At 44.1% G+C, this 26,186-nt stretch overlaps 1 protein-coding gene across 13 annotated transcripts in view; it reads left to right on the forward strand.

Moving 5' to 3' along the window:
• The window catches only part of SRPK2 (SRSF protein kinase 2), a 273,846-nt gene that overhangs the window by 211,675 nt on the left and 35,985 nt on the right, over positions 1–26,186 (forward strand). For all 13 annotated transcript variants that reach the window (XM_039517267.1, XM_039517333.1, XM_039517259.1 and 10 more), the window contains 3 exons: positions 4,502–4,981; positions 17,758–17,858; positions 17,961–18,068. In XM_039517267.1, coding sequence (XP_039373201.1) covers positions 4,502–4,981; positions 17,758–17,858; positions 17,961–18,068 — 689 coding nt within the window. The remainder of the gene's footprint in view (positions 1–4,501; positions 4,982–17,757; positions 17,859–17,960; positions 18,069–26,186) is intronic.

Genomic DNA, 26,186 nt, shown 5'->3' on the forward strand with positions numbered 1-26,186 from the left:
TTTGATCCAAAGATTACTGAGGTGGTCTGCCCTTCAGGAAATTATCAGCTTGAATTTCAACCCCAAAGGACCAGATAAACAAGGAAGAAGTATGCTCCTCCTGAGGTCACCGCCACAACAACCAGATACTTCTACTTCCCCTCCCAAAGAAAGTGGAGTCAAAGACATTGCAGACCAGCCAGTTGGTCAGCGGATAATACCCACTGCATGACAGTATCTGAGACAGAAGAGCAGATCCTTTTTCTTTTACTGAATAACTTTGCTTCTTTTTGTTTCCTTAACAGATGCAGAGATGCCTGCCAGAAAAGACTTGTCTTAGCCATTTTGCAGGGTGTGGGTCGGGGGTGGGGAGTCAGTGTGTGACTAAATAAGCCATTTAATAATTGATTTCAATTACAACACAGAATACAAAGTGTACAGTGCTCACTTTATATTATTTTTTATTCCAAATATTTGCACTGTGAAAATGATACTTAAATACTCGTTCATAAGCCGATTTTTTTTAGTAAAAAAGGGAAGCACCAGAGAAGGGGGTCGGCTTATGAACGGGTATAGAGAGGGAGAGGTGGGACACAGCCCCTGCCTCCAACAGAGGGAGCAAGGAGAGGCAGCAGAGCCAGAAGGGAAGAGGCAGGGCCAGTATCTCTCCACTTCTCGGTAGGCTGCAACTGTGCTGCTCGACCCCGCCCCCCAGAGCAGGCTGTGGCCGCGCCACCCAGCCTGCCAGAGCACGCTGCATCTGTGTTGCCCGGCCCAGCCCACTGGAAGATGCTGCAGCCGCGCCGCCCGGTCTGGCCCGCTGGAGTAGGCTGTGGCCTCACTGCCCAGCCTGCCAAAGCAGCTCCAGCCAGACCAGAGACATCCTACCCTCAGCCCTCCCTAGATAAGGTGGGAAGGGATGGGATAGGGAGAGTGTGAGGGTTCCGGGCTAGGGGTAGGGTCATGTGGGGGGTGGTCACAAGGGTTACTTCCCTGAGCCCCAGCTTCTTCCCCCCCCAAAAAAATTTCCCCACCAGTTGCTGTCCCAACGCGTCAGGGTAAGCAGCTGGTGTACTGAGACACTTTGTTTACTTAGGTTTACCTCTGTGCCTGTGGACGCTCGAAGTAAACAAACCATCTTGGCCCACCAGTGGCTTATCCTGATGGCCTGGGAGCCGAAGTTTGCTGACCCCTGAATTATAGGGTTGGCTTATGAACGGATCATAAAAATGTTCCATTTTTACTTATCCATCTTGGCGGGGGGTCGGCTTATAAATGAACCGGCTTATGATCAATTGTATACAATAAGTATTTTTCAATTCACCTAATACAAGTACTGTAGTGCGATCTCTTTATTGTGAAAATGTACCTTCCAAATATAGATTTTTTTTGTTACCTAACTGCTCTCAAAAACAAAACAATGTAAAACTTTAGAGCCTACAAATCCACTCAGTCCTACTTCTCATTCAGCCAGTTGCTAAGACAAACAAGTTTATTTACATTTACGGGAAATAATGCTGCCCACTTATTTACAATGTCACCTGAAAGTGAGAACAGGCGTTCGCATGGCACTTTTGTAGCAGGCATTGTAGGTATTTATATGCCAGATATGCTAAATATTCATATGCCCCTTCAACTACCCATTCCCGAGGACATGTTCCATGCTGATGACGCTCGTTAAAAAAATCATGTGTTAATGAAATTTGTGAATGAACTCCTTGGGGGAGAACTGTATGTCGCCGGCTCTGTTTTACCCGCATTCTGCCATCTATTTCATGTTATAGCAGTCTCAGATGATGACCCAGCACATGTTGTTCATTTCAAGAACACTTTCACTGCAGATTTGACAAAATGCAAAAAAGGTACCAATGTGAGATTTCTAAAGATAGCTACAGCACTTGTTCCAAGGTTTAAGAATCTGAAGTGCCTTCCAAAATCTGAGAGGGACGAGTTGTGAAGCATGTCTTCAGAAGTCTTAAAAGAGCAACACTCTGAGGTGGAAAGTACAGAACCCGAACCGCCAAAAAAAATCAACTATCTGCTGGTGGCATCTGACTCAGATAATGAAAATGAACATGCATTGGTCCACACTGCTTTGGATTGTTGTTGAGCAGAACCCATCATCAGCATGAACACATGTCCTCTGGAATGCTGGTTTAAGCATGAAGGGACATATGAATCTGTAGTGAATCTGGCATGTAAACATCTTATACCACCAGCTACAACAGTGCCAGGTGGACACCTGTTTTCACTTTCAGGTGGACAATGTAAACAAGAAGTGGGCAGCATTATCTTCTGCACATGTAAACAAACTTGTTAGTCTGAGCTATTGGCTGGACAAGAAGTAGGACTGAATGGACTTGTAGGCTCTAAAGTTTTATATTTTTATTTTTGAGTGAAGTTATTTTTTGTACATAATTCTATGTTTGTGAGTTTAACTTTAATGACAAAAGATATTGCACTACAGTACTTGTATTAGGTGAATTAAAAAATACTATTTTTGTTTTTTACTGTGCAAATATTTGTAATAAAAATAATATAAAGTGAGCATTGTACACTTGGTATTCTGTGTTGTAATTGAAATGACTATGTTTGAAAATGTAGAAAACACCCAAAAATATTTAAATAAATGGTATTCTATTATTGTTTAACAGCACGATTAATCACAATTAATTTTTTTAATCGCTTGGCAGCCCTAGTTTTCTCTGATTAAATGGCGATGAGGTAAAAACAACCTTAATTAAAGAGACTTTAATTAAATATTAATAAATCGTTTGGGTTAGGTCCTGAAAATCTATTACTACTAGTGCTGACATAACTAAACATCCTGAGGAAGTAACAGGACAACAAGTTGCATCTTTATTACATAAAATTAATGTAGCTATAGAGTCATTTCTGATTCCACCTCTTCCTTTCTGTGCACATCTAAGTAATTTATTACTATTATAGTTATCTGCAAATCCTGCTGCTTCTTCCATAACATTACTTTTGTTTTTCTTCCCATGTTGCTAAAAACTCTCTTTCAGGCCCTCATTATGTCTTGATTACTGTAACCCAGTGGTTTTCAACCTGCTGTCTGTGGACCTATGGGGGTTCACAGACTTTGTTTAAGATTTCTAAAGGGATCCCCACCTACATTCCTACAGGGGTCCGCAAAGAAAAAAAGGTTGAAAATCACTCCTGTAACCAACTTCTCTCTGGTCTCCCCGACCTTCACATTGCCCCTCTCCATTCCAGATAAATGCTGCTTGTAGGATCACCTTTCTTGTCCCTTGGTCTGGCCATATCTTGCATTTCTTTGAGTCCCTCTACTGGCTCCCTGTTTGCCACTGTATGAGATTCAGGGTTCTTGTTCTTACCTTCAAGGACCTCCGTAACTCTGCCCTTCCCTGCTTATCCATTCTTTACTCATTGCCACCACTCCCTTCATTCTGGCAGTGATGCTAGCCTTGAATGCCTATTTGGCCCCTTCTCCCTCAGCTTTACTATGGCTTTCTCTTACCTTGCCCCCTACACATAGAATGTTCCCCTTGAACTAATCAGTAAGGCCATTGCCCTCTTCTTCAGATCCCTTCCTGAGTCATATTTCTGCTGGTCTTTATATGATGCTTTATTTGTTTATATCAACAAATAGAGATTAGGAGCCACTAAGTTGTACACATAACTATGTAACTTTATGATCTTATTTATGATTATCCTTGTCCTTCCTCCCTCATTCTCTCCTGCTGTTTGCTATGTCCACATGTGTCTTGTTTCAGTGTAGACTCTGATCCTGCAAGCTGTCCTGAGTGGGCAGACTTTTATGCCTAGGGTCCTATCAAATTCACAGCCATGAAAAATGCATCACAGACCGTGAAAACTGGTCTCCCACCATGAAATCTGGTCTTTTGTGTGCTTTTACCCTATACTATACAGATTTCACGGGGGAGACCAGCATTTCTCAAATTGGGAGTCCTGACCCAAAATTTATGATTTTAAAAATCCTATGACCATGAAATTGACCAAAATGGACCGTGAATTTGGTAGGGTTCTAATTATGCCCATGCAGAGTTCCTTTGCATTCAATGGGGCTCCACACAAGTACAGCTGTCCACACATATGTAACAGCCTGCAGGATCAGGGCTGCAGACTGTGAGCTCTTTGGAGGTGGACCATCTCTCCAGAGTGTTAGTGCAGCACCTAGCATATTGTGACCTTTGGGCATTACCATAATACAAATTGGGAATAATAATAATAACGTGTTAGCTTTGCTGAAAAATATTTTTTTTAAACATGAAGATGAAATTGGAAAATAATCAGAGTTGTAAAAGACAAGCATTTCCAAATAAAAAGTGAAATGCGATGCCTAATAAATGAAAAGACTTTAAGTTAAAGTTGGAAATCTTTGTGGATTCAAGTAATATTCATTGTTTCTTTACACTGAAGTCCAGTAGTTATTGAGGAGTTAAAGATCATGAAAAATCATCATTTCAAAAAGATATATTGATGTATTATCTAATATGTTGTTCATTACATTCTTAAGGTGAAGCAGAAGATCAGGAGGAAAAAGAAGACACAGAAAAAGAAAACACTGAGAAAGATGATGATGTTGAACAGGAACTTGTCAACACAGACTGTACGTGGATAGAATCCCCCAAAACAAATGGCCATATTGTAAATGGCCCATTCTTACTGGAACAACAGATTGAAGATGAAGATGAGGAAGAGGAAGACTGCCCAAACCCTGAGGAGTATAACTTCAATGAGCCAAATGCAAAAAGTGATTATTCTTATAGTAGCTCCTATGAACAATTTAATGGTGAATTGCCAAATGGACGTCATAAAATTCCTGAGTCACAGTTCTCTGAATTTTCAGCTTCAATGTTCTCTGGAGCTTTAGAATCTGTAGCTTGTGGTTCAGCTGTTTCTGAGGGATCATCTGTAACTGAAAGAGACGAGAGCAGCCCATCTCAGGATAGGAGCAGAACAGTTTCAGCATCTAGTACTGGAGATTTGCCAAAAAGTAAGTACTTGCCTCCTCTTGTAAATGCTTCTGTGTTTCTCAGAATTGTAGATGAAATCCTATTTTGGAATGGAATGATGGGTTTAAATGTTGTATGTTGTGCCATAATTCTATTCAGTGACGTGTGCATTGAGAGCTTACTTTTTATTTAGATACTGACGAAATTATTTTAAACTAGCCTCTTTTGCTTATTTACTCCATATATTATGTTAATAGTAAATCTCAATTATAATTATTTTAAGTTTAATATTTCATCCATTTGGCTGGTTTAAGTTGTCATATGTCTTAACTATAAAGCCAGAAGCCAGAATAGGAAACTCTCTTCACTTTAACTCCTGCATATTTATTGTATTTTTAAGAATAGGTTAAACTGTTGTATAGGTTTTCAGACATATAGGATGGGGAATCATATAAGTACCTAGATAGATGTGCCATGTAAATTAAGCAGACACATGCATAGATATTTCTATATTTTTCAATGTTTACCTTATTGTAATGCATGTTACTAAAGTCAGTATGGTATGTGCTTTGCACTGAGATGGAGGGAGCTTGTAGGATCGCCTTGTTAACTGAGCCAGCCTCTGGTTCCATGAACTAGCTTTCATTTTTTAAAACAACAAAAATAAAATTAATAATAGTTATAATAATTAATAATAAATTATGTTTCTGCTTCTTTTGAGTTGTGAAGATTACCCCTCCAAAAGTAAACCACTCACTAGGGCTGAAAGGTGGTGGTGGCGAAACCCTGTGGCTCTACTTTCACTTCAGTAGGCTTGGGGCACTCTCTGTCCCTATCCCTCACCACAGTTTATAAAGATGGAGTCAATTAAATTTAAGAATCATGTCATTAATCCTTCCCAAGATCCTTGAGCCACGGGGATATACAGTTGCCAATACTGCAGGAGCCACCTAGTGTTCCATTCATGGGATTCTGAGGAACCATGGTTGGGAGCATTATTGGGCTGGGATGGAAGTGAAAGAAGTTAGATTTTTGGGGGGAAGGATATAGAAATGATTATTTTGGGGGGAAGTATATTACTGAGGGATTGTCTCATGAATTGTCCCCTGTGATAGAACGTTTTTGTGGGAGATCTCATTAAAAGTTTGGTAGTACATCATAAAGTATAGGTGCTTTACAAGTGCTCATAGGTAGTAAGCCATTCTTTAGAAGTGATTGTTAACAGTTGTTTGCTAAAGAATGGCTCTGTTGATTCCATGGTTTTGCCTTGTTATAATACAGGATATCATATCAGCTGTACATCTGGGGTGGGTGTGCAGTTATTCCACCCTGCATGCCCTCTCCTGTCTTTTTCACCATATTTGAAATTCCCTTGCTGAAGAATTGTTTACACACCTTTTTCCAGGTCATTTATAAATATGTTGAACAGCACTGGCTCCAGTATACCTCTCTGGGGAACCCCACCATTTACTTCCCTATTTACCTCTTTCCATTGTGAAAACTGACCATTTATTCTTTTTTTTTGTTTTTAACAACATTTTAGTAGTTTAGGAGCATCTTCTTCCTCTTTATCCAATGACTGGTTAAATATTGTGTTTGTTTATTTTTATATTTAATTTATTTTATATATTTATGTGACTGATAATTTTGTTCTTTACTATAGTTTTAACCAATTTGCATGGTACTGAAGGTCTGCCTGTAATTGCCAGTATCGCCTTTGAAACCTTTTTATAGATATGAGCAATACATTAGCTATCCTCCAGTCATCTGGTACAGAGTTTGATTTAATTGATAGGTTTACATTAGTAAAAAGTCCTCTTTAATGACACCTCAATCTGGGACAGTTCCTCAGATTTGTCACCTAAAAAGAATGGCTCAGGTTTGGGAATCTTCTTGACATCCTCTGCAGTGAAGTGGATGACAAAAAATTTTTACAAAAAGGTGAGGCACAATTTTATAATTCAGCGACTATAACAGCAAAACATTTTGGATAAGATTGAATTGGCAAAGGAGTCCAGACCCCAAACCAGAAAGTCTCTAGACCATTCCATTCATTGGGAGTTTTGCCACTGGCTTCAATGACACCAGGATTTTACCTGTGGATGTTTTGATCTGTTTCAGTTACCTAATGGTAAATCTACTGGTAATCAATAAAAAAAAAAAAAGATAAAGAGAGAAGAGAAGAAGAAATCTGTAAGGGAAAATAAAAAAAAGGTTCATTAATTTAAAAATTAGTGGATTAAGAGACTACAGTACGGTAGATATTAATTCCCACACGCTGAACCTCTTGGCCCCAGCCCAGAGCCTCCTCTTGTGCCCAAACCCCTCATCCATATCCCCAGCCCAGAGCCTATACCCCTTCCCACCCCCAATCCCCTGCCTCAGGCTGGAGCCCCCTCCCACACACCGAACCCCAAGTCCCCCCCTGCACACCAAATCCTCATCCCTGGCCCCAACCTAGAGCCCACACCACCAGCTGAAGCCCTCACCCCCTCCTGCACCCCAACCCACTGCCCCCGCCTGGTGAAAATGAGCTATTGAGGGAGGGTGGTGGAGAGTGAGGGGATGGGGTCAGTGGGGGCAGGGTCTCTGAGAAAGGGTGGAGCCAGGGCGTGGCTGGGACAGGAGGCAGGTCAAGGGTGTTCGGTTTTGTGCAATTAGAATGTTGGCAACCTGACCACCAGGAGATTTCTCCCCTTTTCCTTGTTTGTATTTCCTCATCCTACTAATGTTGGAGTGCCCTTCTTCCATAGGTTTCAGTGGTAGCCGTGTTAGTCTGTATCAGCAAAAAAAAAAACGAGGAGTCCGTGTGGCACCTTAGAGACTAGCAAATTTATTTGGGCATAAGCTTTCGTAGGCTAGAACCCACTTAATCAGATGTATGAAGTAAAAGATACAGGAGCAGGTCTCTCCAAGCTCATCATCATCAGAAGCAAGCTATCTGCAGACCAGGACACACCAACTCAAAGCGTCACCAGACCCTGCCAGAACAACAGATTCAAAACCTGTGACATTATCTCCACTACTACAATGTTCAACACCCTCCACAACACAACAAACAAGCGCCATGGATTCTAAACATGACTATAACATGTGGACTACCTCATCCAGTGCACTAAATGCCCCAATAAGAACTATGTGGGTGAAACCAGACAATCACTACGCTCCCAAATGAACTCTCACGGAAAAATGACAACATCACCCATGAGTGAACACGTTTCACAAAACAATCACTCTATATCTGTCCTACCAGTCCTCAGCTTCAAAGGAAACCTGCACAACACTTTCAAAAGATGAGCCTGGGAATTTAAATTCATTACTCTGCTGGACGCTAAAAATCATGAACTGAACAGAGACACTGGATTTATGGCTTATTACAACAAACTGTGATGGGCGATGATGATGGGCGATCACTTGTTACCATGTATGATCTTCCTTGGGAGTTATGGGTCCTCAGGTGGCTAATAAGGCCAGTCCTTGAACCACAAGTTCTATTACAATGAGGGCAGATGTTTTCAGGTCAGGAGGAGGTTGTTGGCCATGACCGGAGAACAGTCTCTCCTGCCTCCTGCGCCTCTTGTCCTCTTCGGCTTTTCGGTGAGCAAGTTCAAAATGCAGGGGACCATCACGTAGGACTTCACTCCATTTTAAGCGATCCTGGGCAAGTGTCTCCCAGGTATTAATGTCAGTATTACATTTTTTTAGGTTGTCATTCAGCAAGTCCTTATAATGCTTCCATTGTCCCCCCACGTTACGATACCCTTCTTTCAGCTGAGAGAACAGGACCTGTTTTGGGAGGCGATGGTTTGCCATCCGGACAACGTGACCAGTCCAGCGGAATTGCTGATGTATGATCATTGCCTCGATACTGGTGGGCTTTGCCTCTTCCAGAACTCTAATATTGGTGTGCCTGTCTTCCCATTTGATCTTCAGAATCTTACGAAGGTAGCGTAGATGGTGCCCCTCAAGGATGTTCAAGTGGTGGCTATAGGTTGTCCAAGTTTTGGACTCATACAACAGTGTTGAGAGAATAATGGCTCGATAAACAAGAAGCTTGGTGTCTGTTCAAATGTCATGATCTTCAAAGACCCTGTGCTGTAAACAAGAAAAAGCTACACTGGCATAGATCAGGCGATGTTGAATTTCTGCATCAATATCTGCCTTGGATGAAAGATGACTTCCAAGGTAGAGGAAATTATTGACATTTTCTAGTGCCACTCCATTGATTTTGATAGATGGGGCATGTAATACCTCATTTGGAGAGGGCTGATAGAATACTTTAGTCTTCTTGATATTAAGAGTGAGACTAAGACATGTGTAAATCCCTTGACCATTCTGCCGTGGGTGACCCTAAGGGAGTACATGACTCCAGGCAGCATCGCTCTTGGGGTCTGTAATGGGGTGGGACTCACTCCTGTGGCACCTCCTGCTGGTTGTCTCTGGGAATTAGCTCGTCCAGCCTCCGGAGTGCCCTCTGCAGGCTGGTGTCCCGCTGCCGCTTGTCCCCCGTGTCCCTCCCGGACCCAGTGCCCCATTATCTGGGGTGCTGCCCCATGGCAGTAACCCCTTTCTCTCAGGGTCTCCCCTTCCTGGGGAGCCCCCACCCACTATCCCCACCTTGCCTCAGTATAAGGCTACTGCCAGTCATTGTCTAACCCCCGCGCCCTGGGGCAGACTGCAGTATCAGCCTACTCATCACTGGCGAGGTTGGGTTTGGACCTGCTGCCTTTGCCTACCCCTGGGCTGCCCTCTGCGACCCCCAGTACCCGTTTGCCTTCTGCTAGGCCGCAGTCTGGGGCTTTCCAGGCTGGAGCCTCCCCAGCTCCTCTGCCTTTCCCCAGACCTGCTCCACTCAGGTACTCTGCTCAGTTCCTTGCAGCCAGGTCCGTCTCCCTCTACAGCTAGAGAGAGACTGTGCCAGCTCCTGGCTTACTGGCCTTTTATAGGGCCAGCTGTGGCCCGATTGGGGCGTGGCTGCAGCTGTGGCTTTTTCCCCAATCTGCCGAGGCTTGCTGCTTTCCTCACAGCAGCACTCTTGCTGTCTCAGCCCTCTCCCAGGGCTGATTTCAAGCACTTCAGGGCAGGAGCGGGTGACCACCCCGCTACAGGGTCATTGAGACACGCAAGCCTCTCCACCACTACAAGGTGGTGATCCATGGAGAGGACAACAAACTGTAACCCACTAATGTCCTCATTTTGTCCTATGACTTCAGAGGTGTTAACAGACCTCTCTGTCTTGAATGGTCCTGTACAATATGTGCTAAGTACGTATTCTGCAGCTAAACAATTTGTTCCACCTTGCATTTTGTTGTGATGCTGGAAGTTCCTTTCCCAGACCTGTAGAACTCTGTGTGGCTCGAAAGCTTGTTTCTCTCTCCAAAAGTAGTTGATCCAATAAAAGATATTACTTCACCCACCTTGCCTCTCTAATATCCTGAGACTGACATGGCTACAACTACACTGCATGGGCAACAAAATGGCAGATGAAATTCAGTATTGTTATAGGCAAAGTAATGCACATTGAGAAAAAATAATCCCAACTATACATACAAAATAAAGGTTTCTAAATTAGCTGTTACCACTCAAGACTGTAAGCCTGTGATTGCCAGAAGCTGGAATTGGACAACGGGGGATGGATCACTTGATATATTGCTCTGTTCTGTTAATTCCCTCCGAAGCATATGGCACCAGCCACTGGCACAAGGCAGGATACTGGGCTAGATGGACCACTGATCTGACCCAGTATGGCCCTTCTTATGTTCCTAGCCTTTAGTTCAGTTTAGCTAATTACCAAGTGCTGTTGGCTAAATATGATTATTTGAACTGTTCCAAATTCCTGGACTTCATTGACAAGCTTCTGCACTAAGATAGAGCACAATTCCAGGTTCTCATTGAGGATGGCAAGTTGATTGCCAGGACCACTTTTCAATCAGTGGTTGATGCAGCAGATACATCTTCAAGGTCAATGGCAGCAGCCTTTGTGATGTGCCGTGAATCATGGCTTCATTCTTTGGGGTTTCCCAGGGAGGTCCAGAACATCATGGAGGAGATGGATCACTTGAAATTGCCCTGTTGTGTTGGTTCCGTCTGAAGCATCTGGCTCTGGCCATGGTGAGAGACAGGATACTGGGCTAGATAGACCTTTGGTCTGACTCAGTATGGCCATTCTTATGTTCTTATAACTCAGGAATCTTGGCTTGTCAGTGACCCTTCTACCCATCCCCTTCAGTCTGTCCTTCTGCCAGTCATATCTCTCCCCTAGTCCCAGTCTCCTTGCTCAGCCAGTCCTAATTCCCTCCTGAGAGCTACCTGGTGAGTCCCAGTCTCCGTTCTCTAGCTCCCAGGGTCCTCATCCCACTTTCCTTCCTAGGGACCCTGCTGGGAATTCCAGTCTCTTTCTCCTAGGATCCTTCTCTGATCTCAGTCTCCCCATCTCACTGCTTCCAGTCCTCCCACCCAGGTTCCTTATTCCTCAATGCTTAGCCAGTCCAAGTGTAATCCCTCTCCCCGCACCCCAGCTCCTCATCTGATCTGGCTCCTAGTCATTGTTGCCCCTTCTTCTCCCACTCGTTCATTCCCAGTCTCCCCTGCATCCCACTGTCTGCTTGTCCCAATCATTTCCCTCTTCCACAACCCCCACGTTGGAGTCTTATCCCCTCTGCTCTGGAGTCATGCTGCAATTTTTTCTATGCTGTCCAGGAGCCGGGAGGTGGGGGGCATGCATTAAGACACAGAAGATATAATCTCCCTATCCTCTATTCTGCTGCTACAGTAGCTAGGAGCAGCAATTGCATGATAAGCTTCTGCTCAGCTCCTGCATTCCTGGGAGGTATCATGCTTAGTGCAAATGGAAAATTGTCAAAAAATTTAGCTACCAAAGTAAACCCTGTACTGAGGAGATGTGAACTAAGATTTTTCAGAGGGTTATGAGTTGGCCAGGTTTTGGTGCTTTTTCACTGAGACAGCAAAAGGCACATTGCTGAAGTGTGGTACAGCAGTCAGTACTTGAGCCTTAATTTGTCAGAAAGTGCCTTAGAGCAGGCCTGCACAACTCGTAAAGTGGCGAGGGCCACATTACTCCAAAGAAAACAGCTGAGGGTCGAAACTCCCCAGCCCCGTGGAAACACCACCCCCCCCCAGCATCTCCCGGCCCCCCGCCCCAGCGACACCCAGCCCTGCGAAGCGAACCCTCCTTTCCCAGCGCCGCCCCACCAAAACAGCTGTGGGCCAAAAAGGAAGGTTGGGGGTGGGGAGGTGATACTTTATTTTAAATCAACCAGGGGCTCCCAGCTGAAGAGGTGGCTGGGAGCCCTCAGGGGCAAATTAAAGGGCCGGGGGAACCGGGAGCTTTGCGGGGCTGGGGCAGAGATTTAAAGGGTCCAGAGCTCCTGCTGCCGCGGGGAGCTCTGAGCCCTTTAAATCCCAGCCCCAGCCTGGCTGCGGGAGCGGCGGCCGGGATTCAAAGGGCTTTGGGCTGCCTGCAGCCGCGGGGAGCTCTGAGCTCTTTAAATCCCAGCACCAGCCTGGTCGCGGGAGCAGCGGCCGTGATTTAAAGGGCTCAGGGCTGCCCGCAGAGCGCGGTGTTTCCCGTGTGCGGAGGATTTAGAATCCCCCCGCGGGCCGCACAGTGAGCCTCCGCAGGTCACATGCGATCCGCGGGCCGTATGTTGTGCAGGCCTGCCTTAGAGTGAGGTTAATTGGAAGCTTCCTATGATATCCAAGCCCCAATTTGGAATACAGTATGAGGATTTCTACCAAACTGAAAGATGGATAAAGGCTCTGTTAAATTTTTGGCCCTTAAATTGGAAGTTTAAAATTAAACGCTTCTGCCAAGGATTTCTGAATTAACTTGTGATTTTGGGGGCTTCATTATTTGAATGCTCTTGGGACAAAAGGGGAGTTCTCTGGACTTTTAAGTATCGTGCCACTTGACGGTATCACAAATTTGGCATATAGATTAAATAGTTTTGAAAATTGTAACCTGGATACTATGAGTGCCTATGTGTGTATCCTGATGTGAGCTTTTGAAGAATACTACCCTGATATCTATTAGAAAAGTGAAAGAAGATGGGTCCTTTGGGAGCACTTTATCTTTAGATATTTTGTGGACTTTTTAGCTTTCTTTTCTCTCTGTATGAATACGTTCATTCTAGGGCGGTCGATTAATCGCAGTTAACTCACGCGATTAACTCAAAAAAATTAATTGCGATTAAACGCACTGTTAAACAATAGAATACCAATTGAAATGTATTAAATATTTTTGGATGATTTTCTACATTTTCAAATATATTGATTTCAATTAGAACACAGAATACAAAGTGTACAATGCTCACTTTGTATTATTATTTTGATTACAAATATTTGCATTGTAAAACTGATAAACAAAAGAAATAGTATTTTTTTCAATTCACCTCATTCAAGTACTGTAGTGCAATCTCTTTATAGTGAGTGCAACTTGCAAATGTAGATTTTTTTGTTTGTTACATAGCTGCACTCAAAAACAAAACAATGTAAACCTGTAGAGCAGTGGTTCTTAACCTTTACTGCAGCCTGCACCCCTTTGGTTCTCAAAATATGTTCTCGCACCCCTTATAAAAAATCGAAGTAGGTCAGTTCTTTATTCTTAGATATATTTTTGTTTGTATATTACAGTAATCGTTAAAAATGTATAATGTTAATAAATACATAGGTTTGATGAAACAAAGTAGTTGTACTTACGTGCCTGTGCTTAATTTGTGTTTTCAATTATTTACCTTCTAAAAAAATCTGGCATGTCTCGGACCCCCAGAAAGGGCATCTCGCACCCCCAGGGGGTGCGTGCACCCCAGGTTAAGAACCACTGCTTTAGAGCCTACAAGTCCACTCAGTCCTACTTCTTGTTCAGCCAATCGCTAAGACAAACAAGTTTGTTTACATTTACAGGAGATAATGCCCTCTTCTTATTTACAGTGTCACCTGAAAGTGAGAACAGGCGTTCACATGGCACTTTTGTAGCTGGCGTTGCAAGGTATTTATGTGCCAGATATGCTTAACATTTGTATGTCCATTCATGCTTCGGCCACCATTCCAAAGGACATGCTTCCATGCTGGTGATGCTCCTTTAAAAAAATAATGCGTTAATGAAATTTGTGACTGAACTCCTTTGGGGGGAGAAATGCATGTCTTGTGCTCTGTTTTACCTGCATTCTGCCATGTTATAGCAGTCTCGGATAATGACCTAGCACATGTTGTTCATTTTAAGAACACTTTCACAGCAGATTTGACAAAACACAATGTGAGATTTCTAAAAAGAGCTACAACACTCGACCCAAGGTTTAAGAATATGAAGTACCTTCCAAAATCTGAGGAGGTGGAGGTGTGGAACACACTTTCAGAAGTCGTAAGAGCAGCACTCCAGTGCAGAAACTACACAACCCAAACCATCAAAAAAGAAAATCAACCTTCTGCCGGTGGCATCTGGCCCAGATAATGAAAATGAACATGTGATGGTCTGCATCGCTTTTGATAGTTATCGAGCAGAACCAGTCATTGGTATGAACACATATCCTCTGGAATGGTGTTTGAAGCATGAAGGGAAATATCAATCTTTAGTGCATCTGGCACATAAATATCTTGTGACGCCAGCTACAAGACTGCCATGCGATCACCTGTTCTTACTTTCAGGTGACACTGTAAAGAAAGAAGCAGGCAGCATTATTTACTGCAAATGTAAACAAACTTATTTGAGCAATTGGCTGAACAAGAAGTAGGACTGAATGGACTTGTAGGCTCTAAAGTTTTACTTTTTTTAAATTTTTGAGTGCAGTTATTTTTTGTACATAATTCTACATTTGTAAGTTCAGCTTTCATGATAAAGATACTGCACTTAATTACTTGTATTAAGTGAATTAAAAAATACTATTTATTTTGTTTTTTATAGTGCAAATATTTGTAATCCAAAATAATATGAAGTGAGCACTGTACACTTTATATTCTGTGTTCTAATTAAAATCAATATATTTGAAAATGTAGAAAATATCCAAAAATATTTAAATAAATTATATTCTGTTATTGTTTAACAGTGCGATGAATCACGCTTAATTTTTTAAATCGCTTGACGGCCTTAATTCATTCTGTATACTACAAAATGGATTCAGAATGAAGGGTGTAATAAACTGAACAGGTTAGTCAGACACCTGTTAGGAATTGTCAAGATAATCATAGAAATGTAGGACTGAAGGGACCTTGCTAGGTCATCTAGTCCAGTCCTTTGTACTGAGTCAGGATTAAGTATTAGCTAGACCATCTCTGATAGGTGTTTGGCTAACCTGTTCTTAAAAACCTCCAATGACAAAGATTCTACAACCCCCCTAAGTAATTTGTTCCAGTGCTTAACTACCCTTACAGTTAGGAAGTTTTTCCTAATTTCTAACCTAAATCTCCCTTGCTACAATTTAAGCCCATTACTTCTTATCCTGTCCTCAGTGGTTAAGGAGAACAATTTATCACCCATATCATTATAAAAACCTTGTACATAGTCGAAGACTGTTATGTCCCCCACTCCCCATCTTCTCTTCTCCAGACTACACAAACCCAATTTTTTCAGTCTTTTCTCATAGGTCATGTTTTCTGACCTTTAATAATTTTAATTGCTGTCTTCTGGCCTTTTACCAATTTGTCCACATCTTTCCGAAAGTGTGGTGCCTAGAACTGGACACAGTACTCCAATTGAGGCTTTATCAGTGCTGAGTAGAGTGGAAGATTTACTTCTGATCTCTTGCTGACAAAACTCCGGTTAATATATTCCCGAATAATGTTTACTTTTTTTTGCAAACATATTACATTGTTGATTCATATTTAGTTTGTGATCAGCTATAATCCCCAGGTCCCTTTTTGGAATACTCCTTCCTAGGCAGTCATTTCCCATTTTGTATTTATGCAATTGATTATTCCTTCCTAAGTATAATAATTTGCATTTGCCCTTATTGAATTTCATCCTATTTATTCTAGACCATTTCTCCAGTTTGTCAAGATAATTTTGAATTCTAATTCCATCCTCCAAAATGCTTCTAGCCCCTCCCAGTTGGGTATCATCCACAAACTTTATAAGTGTGATCTATGCCATTATCCAAATCATTTATGAAGATATTGAATAGAACTGGACCCAGGATATATCCCTGCAGGACCCCACTTGATATGCCCTTCCAGCTTGATTGTGAACCACTGATAACTAATCTCCTGGTATGCTTTTACAGCCAGTTGTGCACCCAACTTATAGTAGCTTCTTCTAGGCTATATTTCTCTAGTTAGTTTATGAGGTCATCTGATACAGTGTCACAAACCTTACTAAAATTGAGATACATCATATCTACTGCTTTCCCCATCCACAAGGCTTGTCACCCTTTCCAAGAAGGATGTTTAGGTTCATTTGACATGATTTGTTCTTGACAAATCCATGTTGACTGTTACTTATCGCCTTATTGTCTTTTAGGTGTTACAAATTGAGTATTTTCTCCATTATCTTTCCGGATATTGAAGTTAAGCTGACTGGTCTAAAATTCCCTGGGTTGTCCCTATTCCCCTTTTTATAGCTAGGTACTGTATTTGCCCTTTTCCAGTCCTCAGGGATCTGTCCCATCCTCTACAAGTTCTCAAAGATAATCGCTAATGGCTGTCTCACAGATCTCTTCAGTCAGTTCCTTAAGTATTCATATATGGCGATTAGTTAGACCCTGATCATATAAGCAAGAACCAGCCATCCAAGTACCTGAGAGAGAGAATGCTAAGAGCTCTGGCCCTCCCTGTCCAATATCCCATCTCCTGGTGTGGCCATCGCTGATGGTTCAGAGGAAGGAGATTTAAAAAAACAAAAACAAAAAAACCCACCACCCTTACAGAATACTTGGGGGGAGGGGGGAATCACTACCTGACCCCTGAAGGGTTGTAATTTGTTTGCAGTAGATGAAAACCATATACACATTTTGATTGATGATTTTTTCCATAACAGGTACAAGTTATGATTTGTCATTTTTGCCTCTCAAAGAAGATCCCTGTAATTGTCTTTACCTTCTCACCCTCTAAGTTCTGGGTGCTGACTGTCTTCTCAGGAGGGCATCTTGAGGCTCCTGCTGGAACCTGCTAGTGCTAATGATTTGAACAAATGATTGACTGCAGAGATGTGAGGCACTTTTTCCTCAGTTCCTTCCAAGGCTAAGCACAATTCCTTCACAGAAATCTCAGTTCTTGTTGGTCCAGAATGCAACACCAAACATGAATTCCAAGCTCCAGTCCCCACATGCTAGTACATCTGAGCTACTGATAGACCACAGAGTTAATAATTTTGTTCTTAGCACATAGAACCTAGCAACTTATAATCTGTATGAGAATCTTTCTTGTAAATTTTACATCTTCTATTTCTAAACTATTTTCTTTAATTTGCAAGTAGCAAAATTATTATTGTGGAAAGGGAGTTGTACTTGTGAATGGATGCTTAAGTTAGCAGTATCTTAATAAAGTATCTGTTACATATTAGATATCTTCTATCTTGAGTGAAATATTAGGAAAAGATTAAAATCATAAGTAAAATGTTTCACTGGTGGTACAGGATGGGAATTGGTGAATTTTCAACTTGCAAAATTATGCAGGCTGTAAAACTTTTAAGAATCTAATGTAAGGTAAGGAAACCTGAGTGTCACTTTAAATTCTCATAACTGTCAGCTAAAATGATTTTGATGCCTCCAAGTTTTTAAGAAACTGGATGACGTGTCAAACCAATGTTGTTTATAGACAATAAAAAGCATGCCATGGTACTAACTGTTCTACTTCTTGTTTGTACTAGCAAAAACCCGTGCTGCGGACTTATTGGTGAATCCCCTGGATCCAAGAAATGCAGATAAAATTAGAGTTAAAATTGCTGATCTGGGAAATGCTTGCTGGGTGGTAAGTATAAAAATCTTATTTTAAGTAGTTAGCCTTCATTGTTGAGAACAAACCTTTTTATTGTTCGTTTTTTTTCCATTAATGCCATTCTTTCCATTTTAGCATAAACACTTCACTGAAGACATCCAGACAAGACAGTATAGATCCATAGAAGTTTTAATAGGAGCAGGTTACAGTACACCTGCTGATATCTGGAGTACAGCCTGTATGGTAAGAACAAGAATATGCTATTATTTTATTATGTCACTCAAACTTTATTTTACTAAATAAAATCCACTGAGAAAAATTGCTTATTTACAGTGGGGACCTGGCTATAATGGTTCTTATTACAAATTATGTAATCACAGGAGCAATGCTATAGCTGAGATAATAAACATATTTTCACTATAAGTTTGATATTTTTTCCCACCTTAACTTCTCCAACATTCTCAAAATAGTAGCCTGCAGTAATTGTCCATGCATGGTCTTTTGGCACAGAGGAATGTTTTGGGGAAAGTTTAATTCTTGTTTGAGTAGATGCAGTTGTGTATTCTATGCTGGTGTGTGTGCCTTGCATACTGGAACCAGAGAACTTAGCCTCTAGCAGTATCCGTAGGGGCGGCACTGATGTTCTGTGGCCATAGCCCCTCCTCGTGCCATATAAAGGTGGCACTGCCCTGACTCCCTCAGTTTCTTGTCACTGCCCATTGCTAGAGTCGGAGCTCTGTGTGTTGTCTTGACCTCACACTTTCGTTTTCAGTTTTCTGAGAACTTTTAAGTATTAGTTTATTTTTAGTAGATAAGTTGGCTAACGCCGTTTGATGTCCTAACGAGGGTTTAAGCATTATCCATTATGTAGCGGGGCCATCCCCAACAGTGACAACAAGGTGCTTGTTATTTCTTGGTGAGAAACATAGAGAGAGGTGCTCCATCTGCAAGTCGTTCACAAAGAGGACGCAGGTGGCAAGAGACTTGTGGTTGAAGCAGCACCTTTTGAAGCAGGCCAGGAGGCCCCCTTTGGCACCAAGACCTTCATCTGATCAGCGGCTGCCTTTGGATGTGACAAGTGATGCCACCCCACGCTCGGGCTCTATTGTTTCTCTCAAGAGGAAAAGGTCATTTACCCTCCTCTGATGCAGCAAGGAAAAGGTCCCATAAAATGAGTTGGGACCATTACAGGTCTCATGGGAACAACTCCTCCACTTCTAGGAGGAATGCTGATGAGAGCTGTACTCACTCTGGCAGGTGGGATGGAGCAGGTCTGTCCAGTTGCTACCCAGTACCATGCTAAGAACAGCGAGGGCCTGTCCCGTCGACTCCAGTTCTGGTCATGGGGCATCTGTTGAGTCCAGTACCAACAACACTGGCAACATTACCGACCATCTCCATGCCAGCAGCATACCAGGTGACATCAGACCTGCTTTGCCTCTCGATTCCAGACTCTCCACTGGTTCAGGAGTTCTCTGGTGCTATGGCTTCTACCAGCGTGTCCTCTGTTCTGCCCTTGGCACCTTCTGGCCGTGTCAAAGAGCTGCTGGGTCCATCAACACTGCAGCTTATACTGTCTCGGCCACAGACTATGGAGTCAAGGCCAGGCCCTGGACCAAAGGCTCCCACAACTCTGGTGCAGCCTTTGGCAGCATCATTGTCTTGGTGTCAAATCCCATCATTGATATTGTTACCAGCCTTGTTGCCAGTGCGTCTCTTAGTATCGTACGGAGTGTCTCACATTTGGTGCATCTGGTGCCGATTCCCCATTCGCCTTTGACACCAATGCTGTCTCCTTATTGGGCTTTAGACGATTCTGAGTGGTGGTTTTTCCCCTTGGGGCTGGCTCCTGCATTGTTACCACAACACCTCTGGGATTCCTCAAGATCCAGGTCGAGGTCATCCTCCCCATCCTTGTCAGATAGGTGCCAGAGATCGCCCTCGGATCACTGTTGGTACTGTCTAAGTTAGACTCAGGACTCACAGTTTGTCAGACCACTCTGTTTTATTAGCACAGTGCTCTGCTAATAACACCCAGATAATGTGAGCACCATGCAAGACACAAACTATCTTATTTATACAGATAAAAGGGCGTGAACTTAACAAGATAACAAAGGAAGCAGAATCTGATAAGTTTATCTGGGCTAGACATGCATAGTTAATTTCCTTACTAACTTTTGCCAATCTCCGGTTAATGTTTCACCATTAGCTTAAGTGGGCTTATTGTTTATGCCTTAATGTTTCTTTTCCTGACACCTGTATTTCAACATTTATTTCTGCTTAAAGGTACATACAGAATTTCTTTAATCCATTTTTATTTTTACAATATAATTCATTCTACTTTCACAGTACTGAGATTGGCATCTGTCCCGCAGTTGGAAGAGGGCTTTTGGCCCGGTGCCTAGCAGCCATCAGAGCCTTACCTGAATGCCCAGTGGCCTCCCGGGAATCAGGAGCAGCAATACCACTTGTAATATTGCTGCAGCGGGTCTACTCCAGAAAGAGTCATAGATCCCAAAGAAGAAGGCCTTCTGGTTGTTGGTTTAACCAGCCGCACCCTCCCCCTCTGCAGCATCTAACAAGTGCCCATTCTGGCTTGTGTCAAGGACAGTGATCCAGTGGTAACCTCTCCCTCTCTGTCCCGTTCCCTCCCCGCCCTCCATTCAGGGATAGTCTGGCCTGCTATTCATAGTGTTTGGGACTCGGTTACAATGGTCAACCGGGTCCTAAGCACCTTCAGATCAGGTTATGACATATAGTTCCTCTCCACCTCCCTACCCAGTCCCTTTTCAGGGACCCCCTCTCATGAGATACTGCTCCTTGAGCGGTTCATTATTTACTGGTTTTAGGGGGCACAGAAGTGGTCCCCCTGCAACATTGAGGGCAGGGGTTCTACACCCAGTATTTCCTGCTTCAAAAGGTGCTGCTTCAACCCAAGTCCAAGGGAGAGATGAAACCTATTGTCAGCCTCCGTGATCTCAAGAAATACACCAGATATGTGAGATTCCGTATGGTCACTCTAATAACTAGCCTCCTATCCTTGAATCACAATGACTGGTTTTCAGCCCTGGACCTGCAGGACACTCATTTCCACATAGCAGTCCTCCTGAGCCACAGGAAGTTTCTCAGATTCATCGTGGCTGGCTGCCCTACCAGTACATCATGCTACCTTTCGGCCTCTCTTCCATTTCCCTGCTTTTCATCAAGTGTGTGATTGTGGTAACAGCATATCTCAGGAAGAAGGGAATTCATAACTTCCTGTATCTGAACAATTGGTTACTGAGGGGCAAGTCCAGCAAAGAAGTCCTCTCTTATGTTCACTTCATGCTACGCCTACTCAATCATCTAGGTCTGGTCCTAAACAGCGGGAAGGCAGTATTGCTTCCAACTCGAAGAATCAAGTTCATAGATAGACTCTACAAGGTCAGGAACATTTCTACCGACTGAGCAATTCCAGGTGATCTACCACCTATGTCTTAAGCTGCAGTCTTAACCCTCAACCACAGCCCGAGTATGCCTGATGTTGCTAGGCCATGTGGCCACATTTACCCAGGTATTCCAATATGCCAGGCTGCACCTGTGTCCTCTTCAGATGTAGCTGAAGTTGATCTGTTGTCCAAATCGCTGTCCCTTGGGCACTCTGATCTGACTCCTCCCACCAATCCTGGGTTTCTACAGTGGTGGACAATTCTTGATACAGTGTGCCAGGGTGTTCCTCTCACTTGGCCACCATTGACCAGGACTGTAGTCACCGATGCCTCCTTAATAGTTTGGGGAGCACATTTCCACTCATTGAAAGTTCAAGATCTGTGGTCAGAGTGAGAAGCTTCTCTGTATATCAGTGTTCTGGAGCTTCATGCCATCTACAATGCCTGTCAGACCTGTCAGGTTCACATCAAGGGTGCAGCATTTCTCATACTCTCTGGTAATACCACCATGATGTATTACGTTAACAGGTGAGGGTAGCACATTCGAAAATGTTTTGTCAGGAAGCAATCAGTCTCTGGCATTTTTCATCTGGCAAAACATCCCCCATGGCTAATCACTTACCTGGGTTCCAGAATCAATTGGTGAATAACCTCAGCAGGAATTTCTTGTTGATTCACAAGCTGTCTCTGAAGCCCCGCATCCTGCAGTCTGTCTTTGGGGTATCCTGATGATCAACTTGTTTGGCACAAGAGAAAACAAGAAATGACATCTGTTCTGTTCCTGAAGTCGTCTCAGTCTGGACTTCTTGACCAATGCTTTTCACCTGAGCTGGGAATCGGCACTCGTATGTGCCTTTCCTCTAATTCCGGACATCCCACAGATCATTTTCAAGCTGAAATTGGACCATGCCAAACTCAATCTTATTGCTCCAGTGTGGCCAAGACAATGCTGATTCTCCGACCTCCTCACTATCGTTTCAGCCTCCGATATTCCTTCCTCTTCATCCTGACCTCCTGACTCAGCATTGCAGCATTGCAGTCAAGTTTTGCATCCAGCACTCATCTCCCTGCATCTCTTTGTGGGTGCTGCATGATTAGATGAGGAAAAGGAATGATGTTCAGTGGCGGTCTGGCAGCTCTTGCTTAATAGTTGGAAGCCCTCAACTTGGCTTTTTGCTTCCCCAGAGAGAACCTGGGTGGGGAGTGGGAGTGTTTTTGTGGATTGGACACCCTTCTAAAATGAGAAGAGAATTCTATTAAATAAATAGTGGTATTACAGTCTAAGGTACCAATTCTGCAAACACTTATACAGGTGATTAACTTTCTACTGCAAGCAGTCCCATTGAAATTAATGGGATTACTCACATTACTAAAGTTAAACATGTGTAAGTGTATGCAGGTTCAGGACCGAATATATTTACTCACATTCTCTCCTCTAACAGATTGCAGTAATAGTTCTCCTCTCATATTCTTCCTATCCAGTGTTTTACAGAGAGTGAATGTGTCCCCAAAGGCACTGTATGAACATGATACCATGGTGCTGGTGCATGTAAGAAGCACATACCAGGATGTGTAACAAATCATCTTACTCTGCACAGGAATTAGCATCTTAAAAACACTGGAGAATTACATGTATGGTTGGAAAACAAATGTGACCCTCATGGTTTCTCAGGTAGTGGTAGTAACATCACTAAGGAGAAAAATATATTTAACAAATATAAAAATGGCAGAGTTAATATTCTTCTGTAGGAAGAGGGCAGATATAGAAGGATATTGGGATCAGAGAAAGCAGCTTGCCTTGCATTTTGAAATGGAGGAAAGAAGCGGCAAGCTTAATGTCACAGAACCAAGGCACATTTTGGTAAACAGTTTAGAAAGCAATTAAGTGAAGACACTATTTAGATTCCAGTAAGAGATGCTTTTCACAAATTAAAATACCCATGTGCACATTTTTCCATCAGTAGGGATGGACCAGGGGTCGGCAACCTATGGCACGCATGCCAAAGACGGCACGCGAGGCAATTTTTAAAGGCACGCTGGAGCCTGTCCAGACTCCAGCATGCCATTAAAAATCCTGCCCAGCCTCACCCACTCTCCTCTGCCCTCTGCTCCCCCCGGGGTCTCTGGAGGGGGCAGTCAGGGAGCAGGAGGGTTGGATGGGGCATGGGAGTCCTGGGGTTTGTGAGGGGGCAGGGGGTGGATAAGGGTCAGGGCAGTCAGGGGACCGGGAGCACGGCGGGTCCGGGGGGGGCTGTTAGGGTGGTAGGTCTCTGGAAGGGGGGGTCAGGGGACAAGGAGCTGGTGGGGGTTGTATGAGTTGGGAGTTCTGGGGGTCCCGTCAGGAGGCAGGGGTGTGGAGAGGGGTTGGCGCAGGCAGGGAGTCGGGGTTGGATGGGTCGGGAGTTCTGGGGTCCTGTCAGGGGCGGGAGTGGTTGGATGGGGCATGGGAGTCCCGGGGGTCTGGTTGGGGACTGGGGTGTGGATAAGGGTCGGGGCAGTCAGGGGACAGGTAGGGGATAGGGTCCAGTCCGAGGACAAGGAACAGGGAGGCTTAGATAGGGGGTGGGGTCCTGGGGGGCAGTTGGGGGCAGGGGTCCCAGGACGGGGTAGTCAGGGGACAAGGAGCAGCGGGGTTGGGAGTTCTTAGGGGGGCAGTCACCCAGCCCTCTCCCCTGAGCCCTGACCCCCACACATACACCACACCCTCTGCCCTGAGCCCTGCAAACCCCTCAGGCCCCTGCCCTGAGCCCTGTACCTCCCTCATACACACCCAGCCCTCTGCTTGACTCCTTCATCCCCCCCCAACCCTAGCCTTGACCCCAGCACCCCCACCCATACCCAGGCCCCCCTCTGCCCTGCCACCTACACCCCCCCCCCAGATACCCAGCCTCCAGCCCTCTGCCCCCAGCCCTCTGGGTCCCGGCCCCACACAGCCTGCTGCTGGTCTTGGGTTCTGGCTGACGGACCCTTGCCAGCCAGGGTCCCGGCCGCAGGCCCCGCTCAGCCCGCTGCCGGCCTAGGTGAACAGAACCCCAGACCAGCAGCAGGCTGAGCGGGCCGGCAGCGTAAGATCAATATTTTAATTTCATTTTAAATGAAGCTTCTTAAACATTTTGAAAACCTTGTTTATTTTACAATACAACACTAGTTTAGTTATATAATGTATAGACTTATAGAGAGAGACCTTCTAAAAAACATTAAAATGTATTACCGGCACCCGAAACCATAAATTAGAGTGAATAAATGAAGACTCGGCACACCGCTTCTGAAAGGTTGCCGACCCCTGGGATGGACAGTATTTATTGCTTTTATTAACTACTAACTGCTGCTTTGCTTTGAAAAATGCAGTACACATGCTGAAATATACTAAAGAAAATTACCTTCCAAAGGTATCATAATGGTAGATACAGTATAAGAACCAAAATAGAGCAGAACAGAAAAAGATGCCTAATGAACAACCACTCGTGGCATTAGTGTGTCTTTGAGAGTAGGCTGTAGGGAATAATAGAACCCTAGTTTCCTCTCTGATTGCCTGTGTTTTGTGTATCAGGCCTTACTTATCAAGCTCAGATAAGGCAAAATACCTTTTGCGTGTTTGTCCTTTTTGTTGCCTGACTTTGTAGAGAGAGTTTTACACGGAACAAACTGTCATAGTGCACTTCCGTCATAAGCCATTTTGCCCTTTCTTCCACCCTCCCCTCACACATGGAATGCCTTCTCTGAGCAAGTCCTGCTACTAAAACCACTAGCTCCTTCAAACCCTTACAACTAGACTGACTCCTCTTGTGATACCTTTGGGAAATTGCCAACAGATAATTCCATCTAGAAAGTCAGTGAAGATAACTAGCTTTTGGGAATCAGTGAAGATAACTAGCCTTTGGGAACTCACTGAACTTTCCTATGTCTCAGCTAACTTGTGTAAAATGACATTAACTAGACATAAATAGACATTAACTTCTACTAAAGTGAACATCAAGATGTATTGATCCAAGAGATAAACATCGATCAAGGTAAACTCAAGGTCTATATTTACTTCAAGGAACATTTTTCAAACATTATTCATGCATCTGACGAAGTGGGTATTCACCCACGAAAGCTTATGCTCCAATACGTCTGTTAGGCTATAAGGTGCCACAGGCCTCTTTGTCGCTTTTTTCAAGGAACAATGTAATCTTAGGCTCTGTGATGGGGTGGGACTCACCATGCTAGCACCCCCTGCTGATCATCTTGCAGATCAGCTCCACAGGTCAGTACGCTGACTCCCAGTGGTGTCTCACCTGTCGTCACATCTGCTCCAAGGACCACGGCGTCCTCTTCAGGACACAGCACTCCAGCTGTGCCACACTCGGTGCTCCCCCCCTTCCAGGGGAATTGCAGTCCACTGTCCAGCCACTTCCCTCAGTGGCAACTGCAGCCCAGTGTCTGGCTATTTCCTCACTGGCGAGTGGATGTGTGTGAAATCTAGGCCCGCCCACTTCTCTGCATCCCGGCCCAGGGACCCTGTAGATGTGTAGATGGCCGCCACTTGCTGCGTCCCCTCTGACTCTTCAGTAGATTTCCCTCGGCCACTTCCCTGTGGCCCCAGCACTCTCTTTGCCTTGCCTCAGGGCCTCAGCCTGCAGATCCCTGCAGCCTGCCAGGAGCTGCCTTTAGCTCCCCGGGTCTCTGCCTGCAGCACTGCTCTGTCCATGATGCTTGCTGCCTTCAGCCTGCAAGGCAGCCAGCCCTCCTCCCTCCTCAAACTCCAGGGAGTAACCAAGCTGATCTGCTCTGCAGCCCTTCTTATATGGGCCAGCCTGACCCTGATTGGCTGCTCCTTGCAACCCCTTTCTTAATTGGCTGCCTCCTCCACAGCCTCCCTAGGGCTCTATTAACCCCTTGTGGGCCAGTGTGGAGCAGACACCCTATCATAGGCTCTCGCTCTATGCTATGA

The sequence above is a fragment of the Mauremys reevesii genome, linkage group 1 (genome assembly GCF_016161935.1).
Source record: "Mauremys reevesii isolate NIE-2019 linkage group 1, ASM1616193v1, whole genome shotgun sequence".
NCBI classification, from domain to species: Eukaryota; Metazoa; Chordata; order Testudines; family Geoemydidae; genus Mauremys; species Mauremys reevesii.